Source organism: Mastigoproctus giganteus, chromosome 8 (genome assembly GCF_048544385.1).
Source record: "Mastigoproctus giganteus isolate SK-2022 chromosome 8, ASM4854438v1, whole genome shotgun sequence".
Lineage (NCBI taxonomy): Eukaryota > Metazoa > Arthropoda > Arachnida > Uropygi > Thelyphonidae > Mastigoproctus > Mastigoproctus giganteus.
In genome coordinates this window covers 128,228,003-128,255,303 of record NC_143582.1, presented here as the reverse complement: position 1 = coordinate 128,255,303, position 27,301 = coordinate 128,228,003, and the positions used below count along the sequence as shown (strand labels likewise).

The 27,301-nt window shown below is 36.5% G+C and overlaps 1 protein-coding gene across 6 annotated transcripts in view; it reads right to left on the bottom strand.

Annotated features, from left to right (window-relative positions):
- The window catches only part of LOC150081815 (RNA-binding protein Musashi homolog Rbp6-like), a 1,034,865-nt gene that overhangs the window by 224,745 nt on the left and 782,819 nt on the right, over positions 1–27,301 (bottom strand). For 5 of the 6 annotated variants that reach the window (XM_090378903.1, XM_090378901.1, XM_090378902.1 and 2 more), the window contains exon 8: positions 18,469–18,678. The exons of the other annotated variant lie outside the window; for it this stretch is intronic. In XM_090378903.1, coding sequence (XP_090235029.1) covers positions 18,469–18,678 — 210 coding nt within the window. The remainder of the gene's footprint in view (positions 1–18,468; positions 18,679–27,301) is intronic. 6 annotated transcript variants of the gene reach the window in all.

Genomic DNA, 27,301 nt, shown 5'->3' with positions numbered 1-27,301 from the left:
ACATTACTACTCCATTCACAAAAATTCATAGTAGAGGTAAACTTAGTCGCAATGCTGTTAAGTTAACAAAATACTTAAAACATAAATATCTTAAGCTCATCAGGCATCAAAATTTTACTTTAAAAAATTCTTTGGAATTATTTACAAGAAAATTATCATTGAAACTACAAAAAGGCACAAAAGTTGAAAACAGATTAGAATTATAAAAGATTCTGAAATGGGTGCAGCACAACAGAAAGCTTATTTTAAAAGATTTCATTTCAAAACTGAAAACACTAAGAAAATATTTGTTAATCACCATGGAAAAAGTCAAGTTATATTCCAAAACAGCCACAATGTTAGAAAAATACAGTGCTTTACTTGGTGACAGCTTACACACAATCAATCAGGAGCCTTACTACTATAAATATACAATGAAAAACCAATCCCATAAGAATAAATGAAAATGGTCAGACAGTTATATTTACCCTGGTTGAAAGCCAAAAAAATATCTTCTAGACTTTTCTTGTCATGAAATAATGTCGTCTGCTTGCTGATCATAAGATCCTGACCCATGTGCAAAAGATTTATGAATTTTTAGCTATTTAAACATCACAAAGACTTTACAGATTCATCAAAAATATATAAAGTCTTTAAAAAAAATTTTTTTTTTTTAATTTTTAATTTTTTTTTCACAAGCCTTTAAAAATTTTTTTTTAAAGGCTTGTGATGAATTGTCATCAAGAATCTATAGATTCTTGATGAGCAAGTCAAGTAGGACATCATGTTGAGGTTTCTGTAAAGACAAACATGAAGTCCATCTTACCCTTTTTCATCCCATCCACTGTAATTCTGGTTTAATTTAATTTTTTTTTTAACAGCATAAAACCCCATTTCCCAATCCTTTTAATCAGTAGTTAGAAAAATTTACAGCTTAAGATTGTTCTGTGAAGGGACTGGAAAAAGTGATAGAGACATTAATGACATTGATGTTACCACACTAATTACCTTATCAAAAACAGTCGAATCAAGCCACTATTCATGAGAGAAAATAAACAGTTCTAATCTTCACAAAGACAAAATAAGGTTTAAAAAATTATTTTAAGGCATTCACAAATTATGCAGTAGACAGTCCAAAATATGACTGCATTTCATGTGAAGAGCTGCTTTCGTGGAGAGATGTTAGCATTATTAAAAAGCTTACAAAACCCATAAAGAGCCATTAATGAGATCAGTTGATTCAGTACTTCCCCTCTCCTCTCCACAAAAGGTTGGAAGCAGAGCCAGTATGTGTGGCATTTCTGCTTACAAATATCTAAATCCAATTCATTACCATCTACTTGCATATTAAATGATCTTGAAGTAAGTAACTGACCAAAAGAAATTACAGAATTAAATGAATATGAAATGGTTTTAATTCAGAGGGCCAAAACTTTTCAAATGTACCAGCATTCACCTAATTGGCAGTAAAAAATCTCTAACAGTCAACTGGTACGAAAATTTAAAGGATGAACATTTGACCTCCCAACTGCTCTTAGAAGAAACATTAAATAAGTTTATTTAGTTGATATCAAGACGGTTTTTGCTGTCCTTAAAATTCTGAAACAATTAAATCCCCATTATTCGACCATTAAACTTGCTCAGTCCCCACGAGCTTTTAAACCAAGTCAGTCAGGATGGAGTGAAGTCCAACATGACAATCATGGTCCATACGCTCAGCTACCAACACCATGCTGATACAGGTGACTGATGACATTGATAATTATTATTATTATACCCAATATACAATTTACCCCTTACAGACAAAATACTACCACTACAGCCCTTTATGAAATGCTCAAAGTCAATGCAGCACTATTCGATTCCTGTGATAAGAATTTAGAGGTTAAATGTTTTTCATATTTATTTATAGAAGGTAAATTCAATCAATTTTAAAACAGAAAATTAAAATTAACTTCAGCAGAGTTCGTCAAATCTAGATTAATGTCGAAACACATGGTGGGTGCCTCCGTAGCCAGGTGGGAAGGAGCAGCAGTGCGTAGTACACGCTTCTTGATTAGACCGGGGTTTGAGCCCGTCACCACCAAATACGGAGGAGGCGGAAAGGTCAGGGAATGACCACAGCATATTCCCGGAGCAATATGGCTTTAGTTGCTAACGCGCCTAAAAACCAAATAACAACAACAACAACAACAACTCCTCTCTGGTACCAATCCATACACTACAATATGTTGGTTGGACATTAGGATTAATCAAAACTGAAGAGTGAGATCTCAAGCAGAGGTTGACCAACTCGACCCAGAGTCCAACAACAACTTTTATACCTAGGATCAACCTGCATTATCCTAAAGGGCCAGCCAAATAAAAGCTCTATGACTTTGCATGATCATTCGACATTAGCATTAGTAATAGTAGAGGCATATGATGCAAGAAAGCAAGCTTATACAGCATCAGCCAAAAAAAAAAAAAAAAAAAAACCCTTCCCATTTCACCCATCCAAATGTTTCTCTAGTTCTGCTTTGAATTTATTTAAGCTGTCAACTTCTACAGCAGGTGGAAGTTTGTTTCAGCAATCAACCACACACTGGCTAAAGGCAAACTTCTGCACATCTATTCTACAACTGTCTTTCCTCAATTTGAATTTATCTTCCCTCAGGTGATTAATCTGGACAAGAGGCAGAATCCCATCAGCACTGAGCTTGCTCAAACCATTCAAGGCCTTATATACCTCAAGGTGCCTCTGGTGATTAGGCACCTGCAATCACCTCGCAGGTGCCAAGTCAGCAGACACTAATTTGCAAATCTTAAGCCTTATTTCATAAGAGCAACCCTTTGTTCCATTCACTAATATTGTTGCTCTTCTCTGTACTCGTTCCAGCAGCTCTAAAATGAGGCCTCCAGACCTGTATACTAGAGGTGTGGCCTGACCATTGCATTATACAAGGGGATAATCACCGATTTATCACTGCTACAAAAATTCCTGTATATCACTGACAAGACACCATGAACTACTCTTGCAGACTGTCTGCACTGCACTTCTCAGAAAACTTCATATCTGACTGCACAATTATCCCCAGGTCCTTTTCATTCCCTACTACCTTGAGTGCATTACCACATTACTCTGGGATTACTGCTACCAGAGGCGGATTTAACGGTGGGCGTGCGCCCCGGGCCCCGACTTCTGAAGGGCCCATGCAAAACCCCAACTTTATACGCAAAACCCCAACAAATTAGTTGAATTTTTTGGGGTTATTAGTCCATGAAGACATTAGTTGAACTAATATGTTCAACTATTAGTTCAAAACTTTGTGATTATTATTATTATGCTATTATTAATTATATTATAGACATATTATATTCAAATTTTATTGGAAATAAAACATTAATAGTACATATATTTTTTATTTATTTAAAAAAATGGTTAACATGTATTTTTATTTTCCCTGTCTCTCTCTTTTTTTTAAGGGGCCCGATATTTTCTTCTGCGACCGGGGCCTCAACTGACCTTAATCCGCTACTGACTGCTACCCATATGCAGTACTTTACATTTGTCAATTTTAAACTTCAGTTGCCACCTCTCAGCCTGCTCAACATTTTTAGATCCTCTTGCAGTAGCGTACTGTAATTAGTGTCATTAACAATCCTGCCAACCTTCATATCATCTGGAAACTTAGACATTAAGCCTGATATACCTTCATTAATATCATTAATAAATATTTCTAAAATAATACGAGAAGTTTGCCTGAATATAGTACGTAGAACACTTCCGTATGATACTCTCCAGAAATTAAAACAAAAAAATCGAAACACTTACGTAAGAGTAACAAATAATTTAACAAAAATTAAAAATCAATTTAACACAATAAAACTTAATTTAACAAAAATTAAAAATCAGTTTAACGCAATTAACGAAAAAATTGCGAAACATTTTAGAAAAGTTGCAAAAATTGCGTTTTGCAATTTTTTCGATAATTACCTTAAATTGATTTTTAATCGTGTTAAATTTTTAATAGTATGAATCACAGCATTACAGCTCTGGTTCATACTATCAATTAATAAATATAGAAAACAACAATAGACCCAATACCGAACCATGGGGAACCCACTAATAATATTAGTCCATGAAGAGCAGTGTCCATTGATTACCACTCTGTCTTCTCCCACCCGACCATCCCTTTATCCATAGCAGCATTTTGCCCTTAATGCCATACTGCTCCACTTTGTACAGTAATCTTCCATGTACAGTAATCTTGCAACACTATCAAAACTTTCCTAAGATCCAAGTATATCATATCAAAATTATTTTTTGCATACAGTTCCTTTCTGCCCACATCATAGTATCCAATCAAATTGGTCAGACAAGACCCACTTAACAAATCCATGCTGTGTCCGAACTATAATTGAAGTGTTGTATAGATCCTGCAGTGCTTCTTTAACCAGTGCTTCCATTAATTTCCTTGGAACAGAAGTTAAACAAACAGATCTGTAATTACTTGTGTCATCCTTTGATCATCCTCCTTTGTGAATTTAGGTCACATTTGCACATCTCCAGTCCATGGGGGACCTCCCCTGAGTCCAAGTAAGCTTCCTAATTAAGGCTAAGGGTTTACATACTTCCTTTGCCGCCTCCTTTAATATAACTGGATAGATCCCATCCACACCAGGTGCCTTTTTTATGTTTATCTTCAACAATTTCTCCTCCACTTTGCTCTCAGTTATTAAAAAATTTAACTCACTATCATAGTTTAATACACTTCTGGTATTCCCCTCCATCTCCCGGGGGCTCACATCTGGTGAGTATGGGCTTGGCACACCCAGGGTCCTGAGCTGGATATCATCATTCTTCTCTTTCTTGGTGATTCCCTTCTACTTTTGACTCTCTCTCTCTCTCTCTCTCTCTCTCTCTCTCTCTCTCTCTCTCTCTCTCTTCTCTCTCTCTCTCTCTCTCTCTCTCTCTCTCTCTCTCTCTCTCTCTCTCAGGGTTACTCGGGAACTTTTTTGCAGCATAAGCCTCAGGCTTCCTTGCATCATATGGATGTTAATAATAATAATAATAATAATAATAATAATAATAATAATAATCCTCATGTGTAACTGTAGATGTAAAATACTCATTTAGTTTGTTAGATACTGGAGCATTGTCATCAATAGTCAAACCATCTATGTTAAGTGGACCAATCTGACTCATCCCCTTCCTTCATAAGCAAAGAACTCTTTGTTGTTTTTCTTTGCATCCTTTGCCAAACTTTCTCGTAATCAGCCATTGCCTGCCTGATTACGAGAAATTTTTAAAGTCTGTACTGGACTATGCTGGTCTGTAATCAAGTCACAAAGTTATTTGATTACAGACCAGCTTACATCTTCCATAGGCTTCTGTGTCAACTGTTAATTTATATGTATCCCATGCATTTTTCTTCTCTGCCACATGTCTCATTAGTTCATCTGAGATCCATTTAGGCCTAAAACTTAAATAATATTTCTTGGTTGGTATGAAAAGCCTCGTAGCTTCCAAGATTAATTCTTTGATTGCTTCCCGTTTTGAATTTGCTGTTGGTAACATCATCAGTTGGTCCCACTGTACAGATGATACTGCATTGCTTCTTTAACCAGTATAGACTTTAAAAACTCTCTCAGACATCCGTAGTCACCTTTACAAAAGCAAAAACCCTTCCCTTTACCCCTGATAATAGTTGTGATCTTTGAGTAAATCCCACATCAGCACATTTTGATCACTGCCACCTAGTGGCTTCTTTATCTGCAGATTCTTAATGCATGAAGAATCACTACTGATAATCAGATCAAGAGTATTACTCCCTCTGGTTGGTCCCCGCACATTCTACTGTAGAAAACAATCATCCATTAAATCCATTAAATAGAACTTATGGAAATGACCAATCCACAAGTTACAGTCAATATCTGGGAAATTAAAATTCCACATTATAAGACAATCTTCTGATTTACTGGCCCACTCTTTTTCTCTGTACAGCTGTTCATTATACTCCTCAGAGTCTAACACACTCTTACTCTCAATTTTGATTTCCCAGTGCTTGCTCATGTCACACCAAACTGATTCAACACTGCATGTCCACACATGTCAACTGGATGCACTTCCTTAGATTTTGTGTTTCTTAACTAATAGCATAACCCCTCCTCCTTTCCTATCCTGTCTATGCTTCCTGTAAACATTGCACTCCTCAAATTCCAATTCTGCATTCCTTATATCTGCGTGACACCACGTCTCTGATATCCCAACAATATCTGCCTTTGATGTTTTGACCAGCACCAAAAAATCCAAATTTATTTAATACACTCCTAGCACTGGTATTCACGCAAGTATACATGCAGTTGTTCTTGTTCTGCAATGACTCCCAGGAGTCTCTGAAATCCCTGGCACCTTGTTTTCCAGGCTGCTGCTGCTCATTCCAATAGAAGCAGTGCAAGAATCACTTTCACCTCTGCCAGCAGCTACTGTTAATCTATTAGTCAGTGTATACTCCCAAGCTAGCGGTTTTCTGACCCACCTAACACTGCCTCGATAGCATTAGCAAATATTCTTGCACCCTTTCTATTTAAGTGTATCCCATCCCCGTAGCTGACCAGGCTGAAAAAAAAATTCTACCTCATGAGCCTTGCACAATCTCTCCAGGGCTGAACTGATTGACAAGGCTCTCATCATATACTCCCTCCTATCATGTCTGGACAGAATTACAGACAGCCTCAAATTTAACTCTAACGTGGCTTTTTTTCAACATTGACCTGTACTTGCTAAGTAATTCTGCTGTACTCCTTCTCTTAATATCATTGGTGCCAACATTCAGGGGTGCTGGGATCACAGAACAGTACGGACGGTGGATTTTTGGCTGCTGTAAAGGGATAAGTATTTTTTAATTTTTAACGTATTCTTCTTATTTAACATAGTACATTGTGTTTTACAGAGATATTACATAGGTTTAGTAGCCTTTGTTAGCTTCTTATTTTGAATTTAACCAGCAATTTTTGGAAGTTACGACTCCCAGTGTTGGCGCCAATATTTTTGAACTAGCCGCCATATTGTAGTCAATAAGAAAAAGCTTAACGTCTATATATCTCGAACTGACAGCGTAAGGTTTAAAGTAAAACTAGATAGCGTAATACGAAGCACTGTATTAGAAATCTGTTAGCTTATTATAGTATTATAAATTAATCAAAAATATTATTAATCTTATTAAATTTCATTGTTAATTAAATTATATTTAAAAGAAAATCATGACGCAGACTAGAGCTGCGAAGCAAAGATCACAGACGAATGAGAGTGCTATCGCTTGGGGGAGAAACGAAGGGGGCAATTCTCCAACGCATCACAGTCTCAAAAAATGTACGAAATGTGAAATGTTTGCCAATCTTTCTAAAACAAGACATGATCTAGCCAAAGAGGATCCTTTGTGTGTGCTAGGTGTCCGCAGTGTCAAGAAGTTAGGCGCCAACTCAGTGTTCTGATGGGGCGTCTATCAGAGCTTGAGGTGTAGGATAAATGCCCTCGAAGAAATTATTATGAGGGGCCCATCAGGCTCTCAGCTGCCCAGATCAAAGACAGAGCTCACTCCTGTGCATCAGGCAACACAGAGGTAATCTCCAGGGCAGAAGGCGTGGGTCCCAAAGGAACTAGTTATTGTTGGTGACTCTATTTTCTGGAAGACGGGGAATATACTATGTAAGAAGGATAGGTTGAACAGGACCAGAGTATATCTGCCAGGGGCAAAAGTTGATGACGTTGTAGAGCAGATATAATTTTTTCAGGGCACAAAAGGTGATATTGTTGTCCACGTTGGAACTAATGACATTAAGAGTAAGAGATCTGCAGATTTACTCAACAAGTACAGGTCAATGTTGAAAAAAAGGTCGCGGGTTAGGGTTGAATGTGAAAGTGTATGCAATTCTGCCCAAACATGATAGGAGAAAGTATATGATGAGAGCCTTGTCAATCAATTCGGCCCTGGAGAGATAGTGCAAGGCTCAAGGGGAAGAATTTATTTCAGACTAATCTGTGTTTGTTGACAGGAGAGACTGCCTCTACAGGGATGGGATACACTTAAATAGAAAGGGTTCAAGAATAGCATTAGCATTAGCATTAGTAGAGGCTTATGATGCAAGAAAGCAAGCTTATGCAGCATCAGCCAAAAAAAAAAAAAACCTCCTTCCACTTCACCCCTCCTTTCGTTCGAAATACCTGTCCAGCTGAGCCTTAAATTTATTTAGGCTGTCAACTTCCACAACAAAGGTTGGAAGTCTGTTCCACCAACCAACCACCCGCTGACTAAAGGCAAATTTCCGCACGTCTATCCTACATCTGTCTTTCCTCAATTTGAATTTATGCCCTCTCAGGTGATTATTCTAAGAAAGAGTATCCCATCGGCATTGAGCATGCTCAAACCATTTAAGGCTTTATACACCTCTATCAGATCACCTCGCTGGTGCCTAGTCTCCAGACACTGTAATTTGCAAAACTTAAGGCTTTCTTCATAAGAGCAACCCTTCGTTCCGTTCACTAACCTTGTTGCCCTTCTCTGTACTCGTTCAAGCATCTCTACATCCTTCTTGAAATGAGACCTCCAGACCTGTATACAGTACTCAACGTGTGGCCTGACCATTGCCTTATACAAGGGAATAATCACTTCCCTATCCCTGCTAGAAAAATTCCTGTATATCATTTATAAGACACCATGAGTTACTCTTGCAGCCCGTCTGCACTGCTCAGAGAACTTCATGTATGCCTGCACAATTACTCCCAGGTCCTTTTCATTCTCTACCACTGTCAGTGTAGTACCACAGATTTGATACATTGCTCTGGGGGTTGCTATTTCCCATATGTAGTATTTTACATTTGTCAATGTTAAACTTCATTTGCCATCTCTCAGCCCATCTGCTCACCCTTTCCAGATCCTGTTGCAGCAGCATAGCGTCAGTAGCATCCTAAACAACCCTGCCAACCTTTGTATCGTCTGCAAACTTGGACATTAAGCTTGATATACCATCATCAATATTATTTATAAATACAGAAAACGATAATGGACCCAACACTGAACCCTGAGGGACTCCACTAATAACATTAGTCCACCATGAGCAGTGTCCATTAATTACCACTCTCTGTCTTCTGCCACTCAACCATCCCTTTATCCATAGCAACAATTTTCCACCAATGCCACACTGCTCCAATTTATGCAGCAGTCTTCCATGTGCAACAATATCAAAAGCCTTTCTAAGATCTAAATATATAATATCAAAGTTATTCCCTGCATCCAATTCTTTTGTGACTATATCATAGTATCCAATCAAATTGGTCACGCAAGACCTTCCCTTAACAAAACCATGCTGTGTCTGAGCTATAAATGAATTCTTCTCAAGATGATCCTGCAGTGCTTCCATTAATATTCCTGGAACAGAAGTTAAACTCACAGGTCTATATTTACTTGTGTCAGCCTTTGATCCTCATTTGTGAATTGGGGTTACATTTGCACATCTCCAGTCTGTGGGTACCTCCCGAGTCCAAGGAAGCTCTCATAATTATGGCTAACGGATTGTTTACTTACTTTGCTGCCTCCTTTAATATAACTGGATAGATCCCATCCACCCCAGGTGCCTTTTTTGTATTTATCTTCAACAATTTCTCCTCCACTTTACTCTCAATTATTACAAGATCATCTAGCTAACTGCCAGTGTTTACTTCATCTATGGCATTCCCCTTCCTGAATAACTCCTAAAGTGTGAATGTAGATGCAAAATATTGATTTAGTTTGTTAGCTACCTGAGCAGGATCATGAACAGTTGAACCATTGATATCAAGTGGACCAATCTGATTCATCCCCTTCCTTCTAGGGTTTACATAAGTAAAGAACTCCTTGCTGTTTTTCTTTGCATCCCTTGCCAAAGATTTCTCGTAATCTGCCTTCGCCTGCCTAACCTCCTTTGTAACTTGGTTACAGATCACCTTATATCTATCAGAGGCTTCTGTGTCACATGTTAATTTATATGTATCCCATGCATTTTTCTTCTCTGCCATATGTCTCATTAGTTCATCTGATATCCATTTAGGCCTGAACCTTGAACAATATTTCTTAGTTGGTATGTAAAGCCTAGTAGCTTCCAAGATAGGTTCTTTGAATGCTTCCCATTTTGAGTTTGCTGTTGGTAACATCATCAGTTGGTCCCACTGTATAGAATTTAAATACTGTCTCAGTCCATCGTAGTCGCCTTTACGAAAGCAATAACCCTTCCCTTGACCCCTGATGGTAGTTACCCCTGATGGTAGTTAATCACTACTAATAATCAAATCAAGAGTATTGCTCCCTCTAGTTGCCTCCCGAACATGCTGATTTAGAAAACAATCATCCAATAAATCCACAAAAGCCTTGCTAGTGTGTGAGTGAACAACCCACAAATTTCAGTCAATATCTGGGAAATTAAAATCCCCCATTATAAGACTCTGATTTACTGGCCCACTCTATTTCCCTGTACAGTTTCTTATTATACTCATCAGAGTCATTAGGCCTATAGCACACTCCTACTCTCAATTTTGATCTCCCAATGCTTATGTCACACCAAACTGACTCGACACTGCACTGTCCAGTGATGTTGACTGGCTTCACTTCCTTGGATTTTATGTGTTTCTTAACTAATAGCATAACCCCTCCTCCCTTCCTATCCTTGTCTATTTGTCTAATATTTGCTGATGCTATCAAGGAAGTGTTAGATGGGTCGGAAAACTGCTAGTGTGCGGGGGTATACACAGGCTAAAAGGTTAACGGTGGCTGCAGGCAGAGGCAAAAGTGATACTTGCACAGCTTCTATTAGAATGGGCAGCAGATTGGAAAGCATGGTAATGGAGATTTCCAGGACTACTGGGAGTCATAGTGGAACAAGTAAATACATGGGCTGTGTTAGGGTGGCTAGGAGCAGGAACAGGTGCATGTACAACAATACTAGGAGTATAGTTAATAATTTTGATGAACTTGAAGTGCTAGTCAAGACATCAAAGGCAGATATTTTGTTGGGATATCAGAGACGTGGTGTCACACAGATATAGTCACTGCAGAGTTGGAATTTGGGAGTACAATGTGTATTGAAGGATAGATAGGATAGGAAGGGAGGAGGGATTATGCTGTTAGTTAAGAAACATAAAATCTAAGGAAGTGCATCCAATTAATGTTGGTGGACAATGAAATGCTGAGCCTGTTTGGTGTGAAATAACACCGGGAGAGGAAAAATGAGAGTAGGTGTGTGTTATAGGCCTAATGAATCTGATGAGTATAATGAGCAATTGTGCAGAGAAATAGAGTGGGCCAGTAAATTAGAATGTCTTATAATGGGAGATTTTTACCTTTCCAGATATTGACTGGAATTTGTGGATTGGTCACTCGCAAACTAGCAAGACTTTTGTGGATTTATTGGATGACTGTTTTCTACAGCAACATGTACGAGAGGCAAGAAGAGGGAGTAATACTCTTGATCTCATTATCAGTAGTGATTCTTCATGCATTAAGAATCTGCAGATAAAGGAACCACTGGGCAATAGTGATCACAATGTATTGAGGTGGTAATTATTTAAAGATGTAACTACCATCAAGGCTAAAGGGAAGGGCTTTTGCTTTCGTAAAGGTTACTACAGAGGTCTCAGACAGTTTGTAAACTCTGTTCAGTGGGATTAACTGATGATGTTACCAACAGTGAATTCTAAATGGGAAGCCTTCAGGGACTTAATTTTTGAGGCTACTAGGCTTTTCATTCCAACTAAGAAATACTGTTCAAGGTTTAGGCCTAAATGGATGTCAGATGAATTAATAAAGCTAGTGGCAGAGAAGAAGAATGTACGGGATGCGTATAAAGTATCAGGCGACACAGAAGCCTATGGCAGGTATAAATTAGTCTGTAATCAAGTCACAAAGGAGGTTAGGCAGGCAAAGGCAGATTATGAGAAATCTTTGGCAAAGGATTCAAAGAAAAACAGCAAGGAGTTCTTTACTTATGTAAACTCTAGAAGGAAAGGGTTGAATCAGATTGGACCACTTAACATAGATGGGTTGACTATTGATGATCATGCTCAGGTAGCTGATAAACAATGAATATTTTGCATCTACATTCACACATGAGGAGTTATTCAATGAGGTGAGTGAGAGAAGTTTATCAAACTCTAACAGGGAGCTAAGTGATTTTGTAATAACTGAGAGCAAAGTAGAGGAGAAATTGTTGAAGTTAAACATAAGGAAGGCACCTGGGGTGGACGGGATCTATCCAGTTATATTAAAGGAGGCAGCATAGGAAGTAAGCTAACCCTTAGCCATAATTATGAGAGCTTCTTTGGACTGAGGGGAGGTCTCCATGGACTGGAGGAATGCAAATGTATCACCAATTCACAAAGGAGGTTCAAAATGGACACAAGTAACTACAGACCTGTAGTTACTTGTGTTAGTTTAATTGTGTTCCGGGGAAAATAATGGAATCACTGGTTAAAGAAGCATTGCAGGATAATCTTGACAAGACTGCAGTAATAGTCAAGACTTATTAAAGGGAGGTCTTGTTAAAGGGAGGCCTTGTCTGACCAATTGATTGCTTACTATGATGTAGTCACAAAGGAACTGAATATCAAAAATAATTTTGATATCATATATTTGGATTTCAGGAAAGCTTTTGATACTATTTCACATGGAAGACTGCTGTACAAATTGGAGAGGTATGACATCGGTAGTAAGCTGCTACAATGGATAAAGGGATGGTTGAGTGGGAGACAACAGAGAGTGGTAATCAATGGACACTTCTCTTCATGGACAAATGTTATTAATGGAATTCCCCCAGGGTCCGGTTTTGGGCCCATTGTTGTTTTGTATATTTATCAATGATATTGATGAAGGTATATCAGGTTTAATGTCCAAATTTGCAGATGATACAAAGGTTGGTAGGGTTGTTAACGACAGTAATGACAGTATGCTACTCCAACTGGATCTAGATAATTTGGAAAAATGGGCTGAGAAGTGGCAACTGGAGTTTAACATTGACAAACGCAAAGTACTGCATATGGGTAGCAATAACCAAAGAGAAACATATCAACTGGGTGATACTACACTCAGGGAAGTGGAAAGTGAAAAAGACTTGGGGGTAATTGTGCAGCCAAATATGTAGTTCGCTGAGCAGTACAGATGGGCTGCCAGGGCAGGTCATGGAGTCTTTTCAATGATATATAGGAATTTTGCTATCAGGGACAGGGAGGTGATAATCCCGTTATACAAGGCAATGGTCAGGTCACACCTAGAGTACTGTGTACAGGTCTGGAGGCCTGATTTTAGGAAGGATGTAGAGTTGCTAGAACAAGTACAAAGAAGGGCAGCAGGATTGGTGAGGGGAACAAATGGGGTGCTCTTTCCAAGAAAGGCTTAAGTTCTGCAAATTGCAGTGCCTGGAGAGTGGGCACCTGTGAGGTGATCTGATTGAGGTGTATAAGGCCTTGAATGGGTTGAGCAAGCTGAAGGCTGAAGGGATTCTTCGTCTTGCTCATACTAAGAACCTGAGGGGACACAGTTTCAAATTGAGGAAAGATAGTTGTAGAATAGATGTGCGGAAATTTGTCTTTAGCCAGCGGGTAATTGATTATTGGAACAGGATTCCATCTTTTGTTGGGGAAGCTAATAGCCTAAATAAATTTAAGGCTGAGCTGGACAGGGATTTGGAATGAATGGAGGGATGAAATGGGAGGGTTTTTTTTTTTGGCTGCATAAGCTTGCTTTCTTGCATTGTATGCCTCTACTAATGCTAATGCTAATATCACCTTTTTTGCCCTTAAAAAAAGATATTTTTGCTCTTGGCAGACATACCCTCATCCTGTTCCATCTATCCTTTTTGTACAAAATATTTCCCGTTTCCCTGACAATGACAACTACATTGTAAACAAAAAAAAAAAAAAAAGTTTCCAACACAGAAGTGTACACCCTGGCAGACAGGAAATGATTTTTAAGGAAAAGAACACAGCCTTAATTAATTAATCATTATAAGTATGACCTGAACCAAATGACCAAAAAATTCTTCTTCTCCATCATTCAGCTGCTCAAGCATTGACAATATTTAGGCGAACTATTAGGCAATCACAATATGTACAGTGAGTCTTTTAATGCACATAAAGATCAGCTACAGGATGGTTTAAAACACAGTGAAATTCATACAGGCTTGTCTGATAACATCAAGAAGACCTTTGAATTGGTGAAAGCCATTTGCATTGCAGAACAGCAACTGATGAGAACAGGAGGATGAAAGTCCTGATAACCCCCTTGATTTTGAACCTTTTTAATCCATCAGTGCAATGGACAATTTAATTTACAGAATGCTACCTGTCTTGGAATTCTGCTGTTCCTGATGTAGACTCCCTCATTGACAAACTGGGATTCTCTTACTAATTTGGTAAGAGCACCCCTTTGTTCTCCTCACCAATCTTGTTGCCCTTCTTTGTACTCGTTCTGGCAACTCTACATCCTTCCTTCAATGCCCTAACACTCTTCCAGATCAGAAGAGTGTTAGGGCATTGAACAGTGGCAGTGTTATGCATCATTTTGATAGTGGGATGGGGAAGAAGAGGGGAAAAGTTACTTGATGCAAACTATCAAGGCTTGGGTCAAGCCGAACTTGAAGAAGAAAACTGCTGTGATCTCACCGAGAACTATACAGTTGCTGTGATTGCAACTGGTATACACCTTTAATATCAATGGTCTTACCATTCACATGTTGTTACAACTTCCAGTTAAACATAGTTACATGCCCAAATACCAGAAAACTGTCAGACCAGGCCAGGCCCTCAGAGCATTCAGAAGCAAACTGCAGAATGTTCTTCTTTTTTATCATTGATGAGGTGTCCATGAATTCTAATTTGACCCTGATGTACATTCATTTTTCATCTTTCAGAGATTTTTCAGAACAAAAATGACAATGGCAGTTGACTTGGCAAGAAGCACATTTTACAGTTTGCTGATCTACTTTAAATGCTGCCTGTTCACGAACAGCCACTATTTGAAAAACAATATCCAGAAGATGCCGAAAAGTACATAGGGTCATTCAGTGTCACAAATCTCTGGAAGTAATTGTTAACATGTTGTTAATATTAACATGTCATATGTTAATTGTTAACATATGACAAACTTACCATCAACATGAGGCGTCATTTGTTGACATGTTTAAAAGGATTTGTTTGGGTATGCTGACAGATGCTGGCAACGATTTCTTATCAAACAGGAAAATCAAGTTAAAATCTTCAAGTAACAAAGGATGGTTAAAAGAAATACCTTCTTTTTTGAACATTTTACCAGAAAATATGACTTGTTAGTTGCCTACAAAACACACCAAATGCCAAATATTGAATGAAGCAATGCTTGATATCCTCCCACCACCAGAAATCGAATTAGTTGCTGAAGACAGTTGAGTGTGCACAATACCTCAAAAGTCACTCAGCTTTAAATAAAAGATGAAGATCTTTGTTCCATGACTGCTGGGCTTGAAGGTACAATAAGGGTAAAGCTTGGAGTAAAAATAATGCTAAGATGAAACAATGATGTAACTTTGGGATCAGTGAATGGCTCTATAGGTACCATCATACAAATAAAATGGGACACTGACAAACCAAACCTAGAACCCTCAAAATTAAATTAATGCATGGACTGGAATATTATGCAGAACCTGGTAAAACAAAATTTGAAGTCATGAATAGGGCTTATGTTTACCATAAACAATTTTGATGTTTATGTTTACTATAGTGATGTTATTATGTTTACCATCACTATAGCTTATGCTATAACCAACCATAAAAGTCAAGGTTTAGTCTGAACAATGCTTTAATTGATATAGATTCTTCTGTTTTCAGCTGCAGTCAAGCTTATATGGCTCTTACAAGAGTGAAAACAATTGATAGTATCCATTTAATAAACTTTGACCCCAGCCAGATAAAGGCACACAATAATTCTAGAGTTTAATTGGTAAGGACTAATTTCAGACCTGGCTTGAATCATATTCACCTCCAACTAACAGCTAAAAAATGGTTTTATATTTATTCAAAGTATGGCCTTTGAACACCAGGCTGTCCCCTTTACGACAAGTCCATGAGGCGCAGTACACAGCAAACAAGCCAGATTCTAGTGATGATGATGGTACAAAACTTATAACTTGCACAGGGAGACATCGGCAGAGTTCTTAGCAGAGGTATCTGTTTACCCTACTACAAATTTCATTGGACTGCTTCATATTGTTTGTCAATTATTATCTCTCCATTCCACCCTCATGTTTCTGGTTGTGTCATATGCCATTAGTGAGGGTGTTCAAGGATTGGTGTGAAAGTTTGATCCCAAGATGCTAGTCTAGAACTAGCAGCATCACTTGGAAGTTCCCTCAGCACATATCTATTCCCTTGCCCACACCAAGGGAATAGATATGGAATAACCTAATTCTTACATTTTGGGAAATGCAAGAGAGAATAAGAAATGATGCAACAATAAACCATGTGAATGAGTTTTAAAATGGATTTTAGTATTAAGAGATTACAAAGCACACCACCTCCCTATAATTCATTTTTAAGAAAGAATCCAAACATATTACCATTATTAAAGTAGATATATTATATAGGTGGCTTTTTAATATCGTAACACAATTAAATTCACTTTAATTTATTCATGTGGTTAATTAATCTAATTATGATTCCAAATATAGTTGCTTTAAATACATACTAGTTTTGTTTCAACTGCAAAGTATGACCATGTTTATGTTGTTATTATTATTGTTATTTTTTCCCTTTGTTGCTCAGAGCAGTAGTGTGCGATTTCTTCTTCTTTGTACTCCATATTTTATGGCTCTATTTTACATGATCCAAACGTCTTTGTGTACATGTGATATTTTAATTTTATATTTGTTTATATATTAAGGTGTATGAGAATTATCTCTACAACTTTACTTTGAAATAACAACTTTATTGAAAGACTTGGAATTTACGAAACAGGCCACACCACACCACACATTAATTTTGAGGCCATCTCTAATGTGTTCTGTCATGACATGTGGGTTTTCTGATCCCCAGATTCATATGGTTTGTTCACTAACTGTCCCTGAAATGTGGAATGTGGCTTCATCTGTGAACATGATTTTTTCCAGATATTCATTATCCCTGTTGACTCTAAAAGCATGGTGATTGCAAATTTCTTATGGGCAACCCTATCATCTTCTGTAATCACTTGTAGCAATTGCAATTTGTATGGATGCAGCTTCAAATGTTTTCATAAGATCTGATGCATGGTTGAATGAGGCAACTGCAACTGACGAGTTGCAGCTCATGTTGATTTACGTGGACTGCAAAGTAAGGACTCTCGTATGTGCTCGACATTTTCAACAGATGTACAAGGCTGCCCTGCACCTTTCTTGTGCTTAACATTTCTGGTGTCTTTAAACTTTTTGTATCAAGCATATATCAATGGTCTTGATGGTGGCATTCTGTTATAACATCTTTTAAAATTTCGTTGGACCTGCATGTCAGATCTCATTTCGATAAAGCACTCCATGCAATGTGCTTTCTCCTTCAGATTCATGGTGACTGACTGACTTGAGCTAATTATCTGTTTTACTGGTGCTGTGTGCAACACAACATATGCTTCCATCTATGGGTACTCAGTAAAACTTTGGAAATTTTTCTATAAGATGAGACCTTCAATATTGTTCTGCGACTCCCTATTAAAATTTTATTTACAATCAAAGTTGTAAAGATAATTCTCATACACCCTGTATTTATGTGGCTCTTTTGACTTAAAGATTGATACCAATATCACAGAGAAGTAATGATCAGAAAAAGAAAACTGAGTAACAAGTTCATAATTATCTCATGTCTTAAGCTTTTAATTTCAGAGTAAATCCATTATCCTGTCTGGCCAATATCATAACATCATTTGTGACTGCTTGCACACATTGTATTCATCATGGGTTGAAAGTTTGCTCTCTGTGGTAAGTTTCATCAGTAAATGCAATAGAAATTTTACAATGAACAGGCATTGTTCCTTTGTGGGAAAAGATGTAAAAGAAAACCACCTAGTGTGCTTTGTTATCAAAATTTATCTGTATTACTGACCATGTAAGTTACTTTTTGGTAACAACTACTAGTTGTAAAGTATGAGCAAACAACCTGCTTAACAAGTATGTTTGATCACCAAAGCTATTAAGTTAATTTATCTAATACAGAAATTGAACTTTAATTTTACATTTTTAAAATAATTTCATTAATTTTTATCCATCTGAATATTAATTGTAATAAACTGCAACTGAAATAATATATAATTTTTAATAGTGGTGCTTGGGATTTCACAAAAGTTAAAGTCTCTGAATTAAAAAAAAAAAAAAAATTCATTGTGCAGATCTTACCTTTAGATAAGAAATAATAGTTCAATTGTCTCAAACTACAGTCAAAATAAATTTTTTAAACATTAGGAAGTGAGTTATATGAAATCTCACCTGCAGGATTCTGTTGAGGATAGTGATCTCGTTTTATGGGAGGGCTGCTCACAGGCATTGGGGAATGCTCACTACGGGCCATATTAGTAACATGATTAACTAGTGCAGCAGCAGTAGAAACAGCTGTAGCAGAGAAAGCATCCACAAAGAAAGCAGTGGCCTGGTGGTCGGCCGTAGCAGGAGTAGGGATGTAACTGAAGCTTGGAAAGCCTGGAGAAAATGTGGGGGAACTATACTTATTTCTTGGAGTGATGGACAAATATTAGGTTGGACTTTCAAAACTCAGAATTATATTAATGATTGAACCTGTTCAGTGCCAGCAATTAACAGCAAAATGGGGCACAATATTACATAACTAGTAAACTATTAAAAATATAATAAATAATATAGCCATTGACAAGCAATCTCATTTTAAAAATGAAACCAAAAGTTTCCTGATAGCTTGTAATAAAGATTTTCAACATTTGTACTTAGCAATTAAAATTACACACTGCCACATTAACAACATTCAAAAATTATTATTAAATTAAATAAAAATTACAGTTGACATTTCCCCACATTTTCTCAAGCTTTATCAAGAACACAGTTGTGCACTATAAGTAGCAGTAAGTAGAAAGAGCAAAAAAAAAAAATAAATAAATAAAATAATAATAATAATTAAATAAATAAATAAAATAATAATACCAGTGCATGCACAAAACAGAAACTGAAACAGAATATTAATAAGCAAAAATATTTCCATGGCTTACTCACAGTGTTTCTTCTCTCCCACTCTTCAGGATGGCATCAAGTCATGAATTCAAGGGCTTCATAAAAGAAACCTTTAAAACTTCTTAATAAAATAGCAGACTTATTGCAGGTTCATTAGTAAAAGCATCCAGTAATATGTAAGATTCATAAAGGTCACATGCCCTGATATTAATAAGTAGCATGCAAAAGGATGATTAAAGCACATAAAGCATATGTATATGAGTTAGAGTAATGCATGCTAGCCAGTAAGTAAAGTGCAAAAGAAGCAATGTGCAGAATAGCATGATTATTTGCTTTGTTCAGCTGAATCGAATTATGATGAACACTCACATAAAAAAGAAACATGCAATAGCCTTACAACTTGGTTAAAAAGCTTACCAAACAACAATTGCTAAGCAGGGATCTAAGCAAGCATTATTACTTCTCAAGCAATACAATAGGTACACCTTTTTGGCAGAATGTTACAAGCAGTGATACGACTACACTTGTTAAAAGTGGGATGGAAAATGCTTAACTGCAACCACTTATTAAAGTACATTCATTTATGACTATTACTACTATTGCTCTACTTGGAGGAATTAGCACTTGTAAACTCTTCTACAGGTTCTAATCACACTTCTAGTTAGTAAGGTTGAGATATATATATATATATATATATATATATATATATATATATATATATATATATATATATATATGCAAATGACTGTCAAGAGAAGAAACTGGTACTACAATATAATAAAAATGCCTAAACCATGCGCTTATCATTCCTGCTTAACAGTTACAATAATAGTCTAGAATAGTGTCAACAAAGTTCATCACTAGTTAAAAAAAAAAGTAAAAACAACAGTAACAACATACAGATTAATAAATTTTGGAGCTAAATTTTCTTAAATATTTTTCATACACTACACTAAACTTTTTATATTGGCTTTTAGTATTTGCCTTCTATTTATATTGGCTTTCAGTATTTGCCTTCTATTTATATTGGCTTTCAGTATTTGCCTTCTATTGGCAGGGTCTGGAGCCTTAACTGCTCAGCCACCAGACCCTGCCAATAGAAGGCAAATACTGAACTACACTAAACATAATTTATAATACATATAAATCACATTTAAAATGTTTTGCAGTTGCTAAAATGAAAACAACATTCTGAGTGAGAGAATGTCTTTATGCAGTTCATAAAGATCAGTATTTTATGATGCTAAACAGAAAAATATAATATAATATTATTAACACAATTAAAATTTTGCTCTTTTAACATCATACTTAAAATTAGAAAAGTGGAACTGGCCGGCTACAGTGGAATGATGTTCTTACTTTTGGAGGTAGCATTTTATTGTATTGCATTCAGTTATAAAGTCTTCTATTAATCCTTTCCTTTGGCTGCTATTGGTAGTATATAAGCAAGTATCATCTGATAATGCATCTGTTGAGCATGGGATATGGATTCTGATTTTTAATAGAGATTTATAATAAAAAATGAACAACTTCATATATGTGCAATATAAAATATTTGCATGTGCAAATATGCAGGTTATTAAACACCCAAAAAAAATTCTGTACCAGGTACATAATGTGTACCTGGTACAGAATAGCATATTTAACGTGTTTTACGTTTAAGTCATCGGCAGGCGTTAAAAACATTTTAATATTAATAAAATTCACGGATAATAATATAACAATATTTTTATTTTATTAATAATAATTATATATTGGTTACTGAAAGTACTGGTCTGTGATGACTAAAGTAGGATATATATAATTTTTACATTGAAGAGATTTTAGTTCACAACTAAATACACCATCTATAGTTGTTCCATTAGTATTTATCGAAAGATCTGATGACATGTCCAAGTTGAAGAATGTTTTCATAAATGTGCAGAACTATTTTCCAGCCTCAGAGTTTAATTGTAAAGAAAAAAATTGCATTGAATCTGAAAACACGAGGTGACTTGAATCAGATGGGTTTTTGAATTAATGCATTTCCCAGTTTCCAAAAGTTTTTTGTATCTTAAAACCTGAATATTTCTGTTTCTAAATTCCTTAGCTTTCTAATGATATGCTATACATCATCCCGTTTATTACGTGAGAAAATTTCTTTGATCACATGTTTATATTTTTCACTATCCAGGGAAAACTACTATAATTTTCAGAGTTTTGAAAATTTTTCCTCTAGTACAGAGCTAGGATGAAGCTCCTTGCAAAATTTCATTAAATTTGGTCCAGTATAAGATAAATTATTGTTGCCATCATACAAGTATGATTCCAACAATACAAGTTACAATAATTCACTTCTGGGGGAAGCTGAAGTGACTTCTGTAACACTTTTCGCATGATGGTTTTTCATTACAACATTTTTGGAATAACACCAGCAAAAACGTTTTTAATGTCAGAATTAGTTGAATTTAAACACATAACAAAAACTAACTGTATTCAGCATTTTCATTCTTAATAAGGAGATAATTATTCCATTGTATAAGGCAATCATTAGCTCACATCTTGAGTACTGCATAGAGGTCTGTAAGCCTCATTCATGGAAGGTTATGGATTTGTCAAAATGGGTGCAAAGAAGACCGACAAGATTGGTGAGAGGAACAAATAGGTCGGAAAGGCTTCAGTTCTGCAAACTGCAGTGATGGAGATGTGTGATGAGATGTTTAAGGCTTTGAATGGACTAAGTAAGCTCAATGCTGATGGAATCCTTCCTTTTGCGTGGACTACATTATAAATCTCTACATAAATTCAAATTGGGTAAGGATAGTTCTTTTCTCAATTTGAAAATTTATTAAAGATTTAAGGAAGAATAGATGTGTGGAAATTTGTCTTCAACCAGCAGGTAGCTGATTGCTGGAACAAACTTCCATCTGGTGTTGTAGAGCTGGTGAGGTTGAATAAATTCAAGGAAGAACTGTACAAACTGTTAGATGGGATGAACAGGTAATATTATTATTATTAGCCATATGGTGCAAGGAAGCTTGAGGCTTTTGCTGCACCAATCAAAACAAAATTTCTGAGTTACCCTGAGAGATATATATATATATATATGTGGAGAGAGAGAGAGAGAGAGAGAGAGAGCGAAAACAAGAGTCAGAAGTAGAATGGAATCACCGAGAAAGAGAAGAATGATGATATCCAGCTGAGGACCCTGAGTGTGCCAAGCCCATACTCATCAGATGTAAGCCCCTGGGGTTGGTTTTTTTTTTGGATGATACTGTATAAGTTTCCAAAATTTGCCAGTACTAATACTAATACTTTTTAAAACTATCTACTTATTTTATGATTTAAGATTTTTATTACGGGCAGAGATAAAATCATAGTATCACAACCATGCTATTTGTTCATATCTGTACTTCAATCTTCTTATTTGTGCCTTGAATTTTGGAGAAACCAAGTAGAGTAGGTTTTAATAACAGTGATATGTTGAGTGCAAACAAGAAAAGATAGGCTGAATAGAAACCAGTTCAGCACACTCTGGAAGAAGATGAATTCAGATGATCTGTTTCCAGGTCACATAACAAACCTTTGGTGGCAAAAAAGTTACACTGTAGTTAGCAAAGACTATAATCGTCACTTCTTCAAACTTGGCAGAGAGGGAAAAAAAATACATCTTCCTGCAATAAATTTAGTTCAATGATGTGGGGGGAGGAGAGATTGCAACTAATTCCTTCTATGACATGACAAAAAGAGGCAAAAATGGAAAAAAAATTATCAAATTTTAAAAATCAAAATGATGCCAATTCTATGGGTAGTCTAGAATAGACACAATTCTTTTTGCTGAATTTTTGTGATTTTATTTATTTTTTAAAATTTATTTGTGACAAATTTTATAGGTTTTATCTGAATGATTACATAGTCAGGTAGACTATTAAATCAAGCATTTCTTAATTAACAGTTCTTGTCAGCAGTGAGTTTTAGCACCAAAAACCCATTGTCCTAGGTAAACATTTCTTTGGGTAATGACAAATAATATATTTAACTGAATATTACTATTAGTAGTGGTAAATGATGCAAGAAAGCAAGCTTATAAAGGATCAGCCAAAAAAAAAAGGAAAAAAGAAATTTGGAAGGATGTGGGAAATCTTTTTCTCACATCACCTGTACATCCCCTCCAATAGTTTGTATAGTTCTTCCAACAATCTGCCTCTCATTGGCTGAAGGCAAATTTCCACACATCTATCCTGCATACCACAGGCTTCTGTATCACCTGAAAATTTATATGCATCCCATGGATTTTTTATTTATGCCACAAGTCTCATCAGTTCATCTGACATCCATTTAGGGGTAAGCCTTTAACAGCATGTAACCCAATAAGCATGCACATCTTCACTTGAAAAGAATGAAGGTGTGCCAAGAAAGAGGGTAATAATTACTATTAACACAAATTGTGAGGAGCTAACTCAAATAGCTTTGACTTTCCTCTGCAAAGGAGGAGGAAGGTCCACGTGCACTACAAAACATATTTATTTGTTCAAAGAAAAGCTGAGTGGTCAGGAGCAGGAGTGCAGCAGCACACGCTCTTTGAGTAGACCAGGGTTCAAGCCCCTGACTGCTAAATACGGTCGATCTGCCAAACCACACTGGACCAGCGTGGCAGATTATGGTCCATTTCCCTCAGCATGAATTGTTGAGGAGGCTTCCATCCTGCAGTGGGTTGATAACGGCTGCAGTTAACTTAACTTAACTTTAACAGTATTTCTTAGTTGGTATGAAAAGCCTAGTAGCTTCTATGATTAATTTCCTGAATGCTTCCTATTTAGAATTTGATGTTAGTAACATCATCAGTTGGTCCCATTGCATATAATTTAAAAACTGTCTAAGACCACTGTAGTCATCCTCACAAAAACAAAAGCCCTTCCCTTTACCCTTAACAGTAGTTATGTCTTTAATTAAATCCCACATAGTACACTGGCCAAAACTGTTTATATTTGTATTGAGTAAGATATAACTTAAATAAAGTTATGGCTTAATATTCATAGAGCCTTCATTATTGGCAATTTTGTGAGACATACCTAAGTCATAAGTAAGAATTCTCGGGCAGAAGAACTTTACTTAGTGTACTATACAGTATAACTATAATATAGTATAAGACAAACTTAGTTTACTTGACATGTACTGGACAGCAGAAAACTCAAAGTCACTCTCTTTTCTTGCCAGCTGCCACACTATTTGTGGTCAAATAAACAAGACTTGGCAAAAGAAAAAAGAGAGCGTAGTGTGGTTTCCAGAGGTGTTTTTTTTTTTTTTTTTATGAAAAACCCAAAGACAAAAGGTATCAAAACCTATAGTACTTAGCACTGTGCACTACTATACTATAGTTATACTGTATAGTACACTAACTTTACTTAGTGTACTATACAGTATAACTGTAGTATAGTATAAGACAAACTTGGTTTACTTGACATGCACTGGACAGCAGCAAACTCAAAGTCACTCTCTTTTCTTGCCAGCTGCCACACTATTTGTGATCAAATAAACAAGTCATATGACTGGATTAGACTTTGCAAAAAAAGAGAGCAAAAAGAGAGCGTAGTGTGATTTCCAGAGGTGTTTTTTTTTTTTTTTTTTTATGAAACCCCAAACACAAAAGGTATCAAAACTTATAGTACTTAGTACTGTGCATGGCTTGAAGCTGAAGTATGGGGGAGGGAGGGATGTCAGAAACTTTGATCTAGAGACTAAACATGGGTTTCGCCACTTCAAGCCTCCAATAAGAAAAAGTGGTGGTATTGCACCGGTTGTTGTTGTTATTTGGTTTTTAGGAGCATTAGCAACTAAGGCTATATTGCTCCGGGATATGTGGTGGTCATTCCCTAACCTTTCCGCATCCTCCGTATTTGGTGGTGACGGGCTCGAACCCCAGTCTAATCAAGAAGCATGTGGTACACACTGCTGCTCCTTCCCACCTGGCTACAGAGGCGCATTGCACCGGTTGATGAGAGTCATCTACCACCTGTAAGTTCTGTAATTTATTGAATTATCTGATGCATACTTGTAGAGCTTTTGTTTCCAATCACAACTTCTTCTTCAAGAGGAGTGTTTCCATTTACAGTGGGTTTCCTACAAGTTATTTTTTGGTAGGAATTTTTTCCCACCATAAAGTGCTGTTCAAGGTGTCTTGGTTTGTTAAACCTTGGGCTGTCATGCACTCCTGTGCTTCATACAGCCATGTCCTCCTAGGTCTAACTCTTCTCCTTCTTCCAGGATAGCCTTTGGAGATCTGGTTTCTTGCATCCGTTTTACATGTCCATACCATGTTAAACACTTTTCTTTGACAGTGTCAATAATATTCTTTTTCACTTCCATTTTCTCTCTTATGTCTTCATTCCATTTTCTGTCTCTTCTAGAAGTTCTTGCTGAGCATCTCCAAAAATCCATTTCTGTGGAGAGCAATTTGTTTTCCCCTCACCTATTCAATGTCCAGGTTTCCACTCCATACAATAGAAGACTTGGAACAATCGTTTGAAATATAAGTTTCTTTGTTTTATTTAGAATATTTCTGCTCCATAGAACAGAATTTAACATGTGAATAGCCGTTCTGCCATCTGCAATTCTTTTATTGATCTCTGCTTGGGATGATCCATCACTTTGTAAGATTGATCCCAAATATTTGAATTTATCGACTTGTTTTCTTTTAAAACCTTCAATATTTAGAATGTGTCCTGATCCTGAAGACAACATTTCAGTCTTGCTAAAATTGATTGTTAGACCCCATTCTTTATATTCCTCAAACAATTGACGACATGTATAGTCTGCATCTTCTATGTCTTGTACTATCACCACCTGATCGTCTGCAAAAAGTAAATTGTGAATATAGATGTTCTTATTGATCAGCAATCCCATTTTATTGCATTTTTTTGATCAGGATCTTAGGCAGATGTCAATATAAATTTTGAAAAGTGTTGGTGACATGCAACAGCCTTGTAATAAGCCTTTTGAAGTGTGGAATTCAAGTGACAAAGCTGATCCCACTATAATACTGCATCTATTATTACTGTAAATTGTCTAAATAATGTTAATCAATTGTCCACCAATATTTGCCTCTTTCAGTGCTTCCCATAAGAGTTTTCTTGGAACACTGTCATATGCCTTTTCAAGGTCAATGAAAATCATAAAGATTTCTTTTCATTTCGACTGGAATTTTTCAAGAATCTGTCATACTGTTGAGATATAGTCTATACATGACCTCCTGGCTGAAAACCACTTTGTTCTTCTGACACCTCGATTTGGGCTTCTAAATGGTTCCTGATCCATTTTCCAAGAATCTTTAACAGCAGGTTACATATTCCTCTGTAATTTGAACAGGTTTTCCGATCGCCCTTCTTAAAAATTGATGTAATATATCTTGTTGTCATTTCTTTAGGTATTTCTTCTCCTCTAAGTATACCATTTAACAGTTTTTGTATCAAAATAGCCACTACTCTTCCTTCGTATTTCAAAAGATCAATATAAACTCCTCCAGGTCCAGGTGATTTGCCATTCCTTCCTTCTTCCTTCCAATAACTTTGCTATTTTGTTCAGTTCCTATTCTTGCATTGAAATCACCCATTAAAAACATCCCTTTGTTCTTAGGGATTTTTTCTATTAGTTCTCTCAGATCCTCCCAAAATTCATCCTTCAAGATATCAGCAATGTCATTAGTCGGGGTATATATTCCCAAAATACATATTTCTCTCCTATATTGTCAATTCCATTGAGATAATTCTTTCATTAATAAATTGCCAGTTTTTGATGTTATGCTAAATTTCTTTTTAACAGCAATAGAAACTCTTGCTCTTTCAAAAATGGTAGATTGCTTCAATAGGGATAGGATACACTTAAGGGTGCAAGAATATTTGTTGATGCTATCGAGGCAGTGTTAGGTGGGTTGGAAAACTGCTAGCTTGGGGGGGGATACAAGGACTAATAGATTAACAGTAGCCACTGGCAGAGGTGAAAGTGATTCTTGCACTGCTTCTATTGGAATGAGCAGAAGCCTGGAAAAAAGATCAGGGTATTTCAGAGACAACTAGGAGTCATTGCGGTACAAGTAAACACATGGGTTCTGTTAGGGTAGCTAAGAATAGGAACAGGTGCATGTATA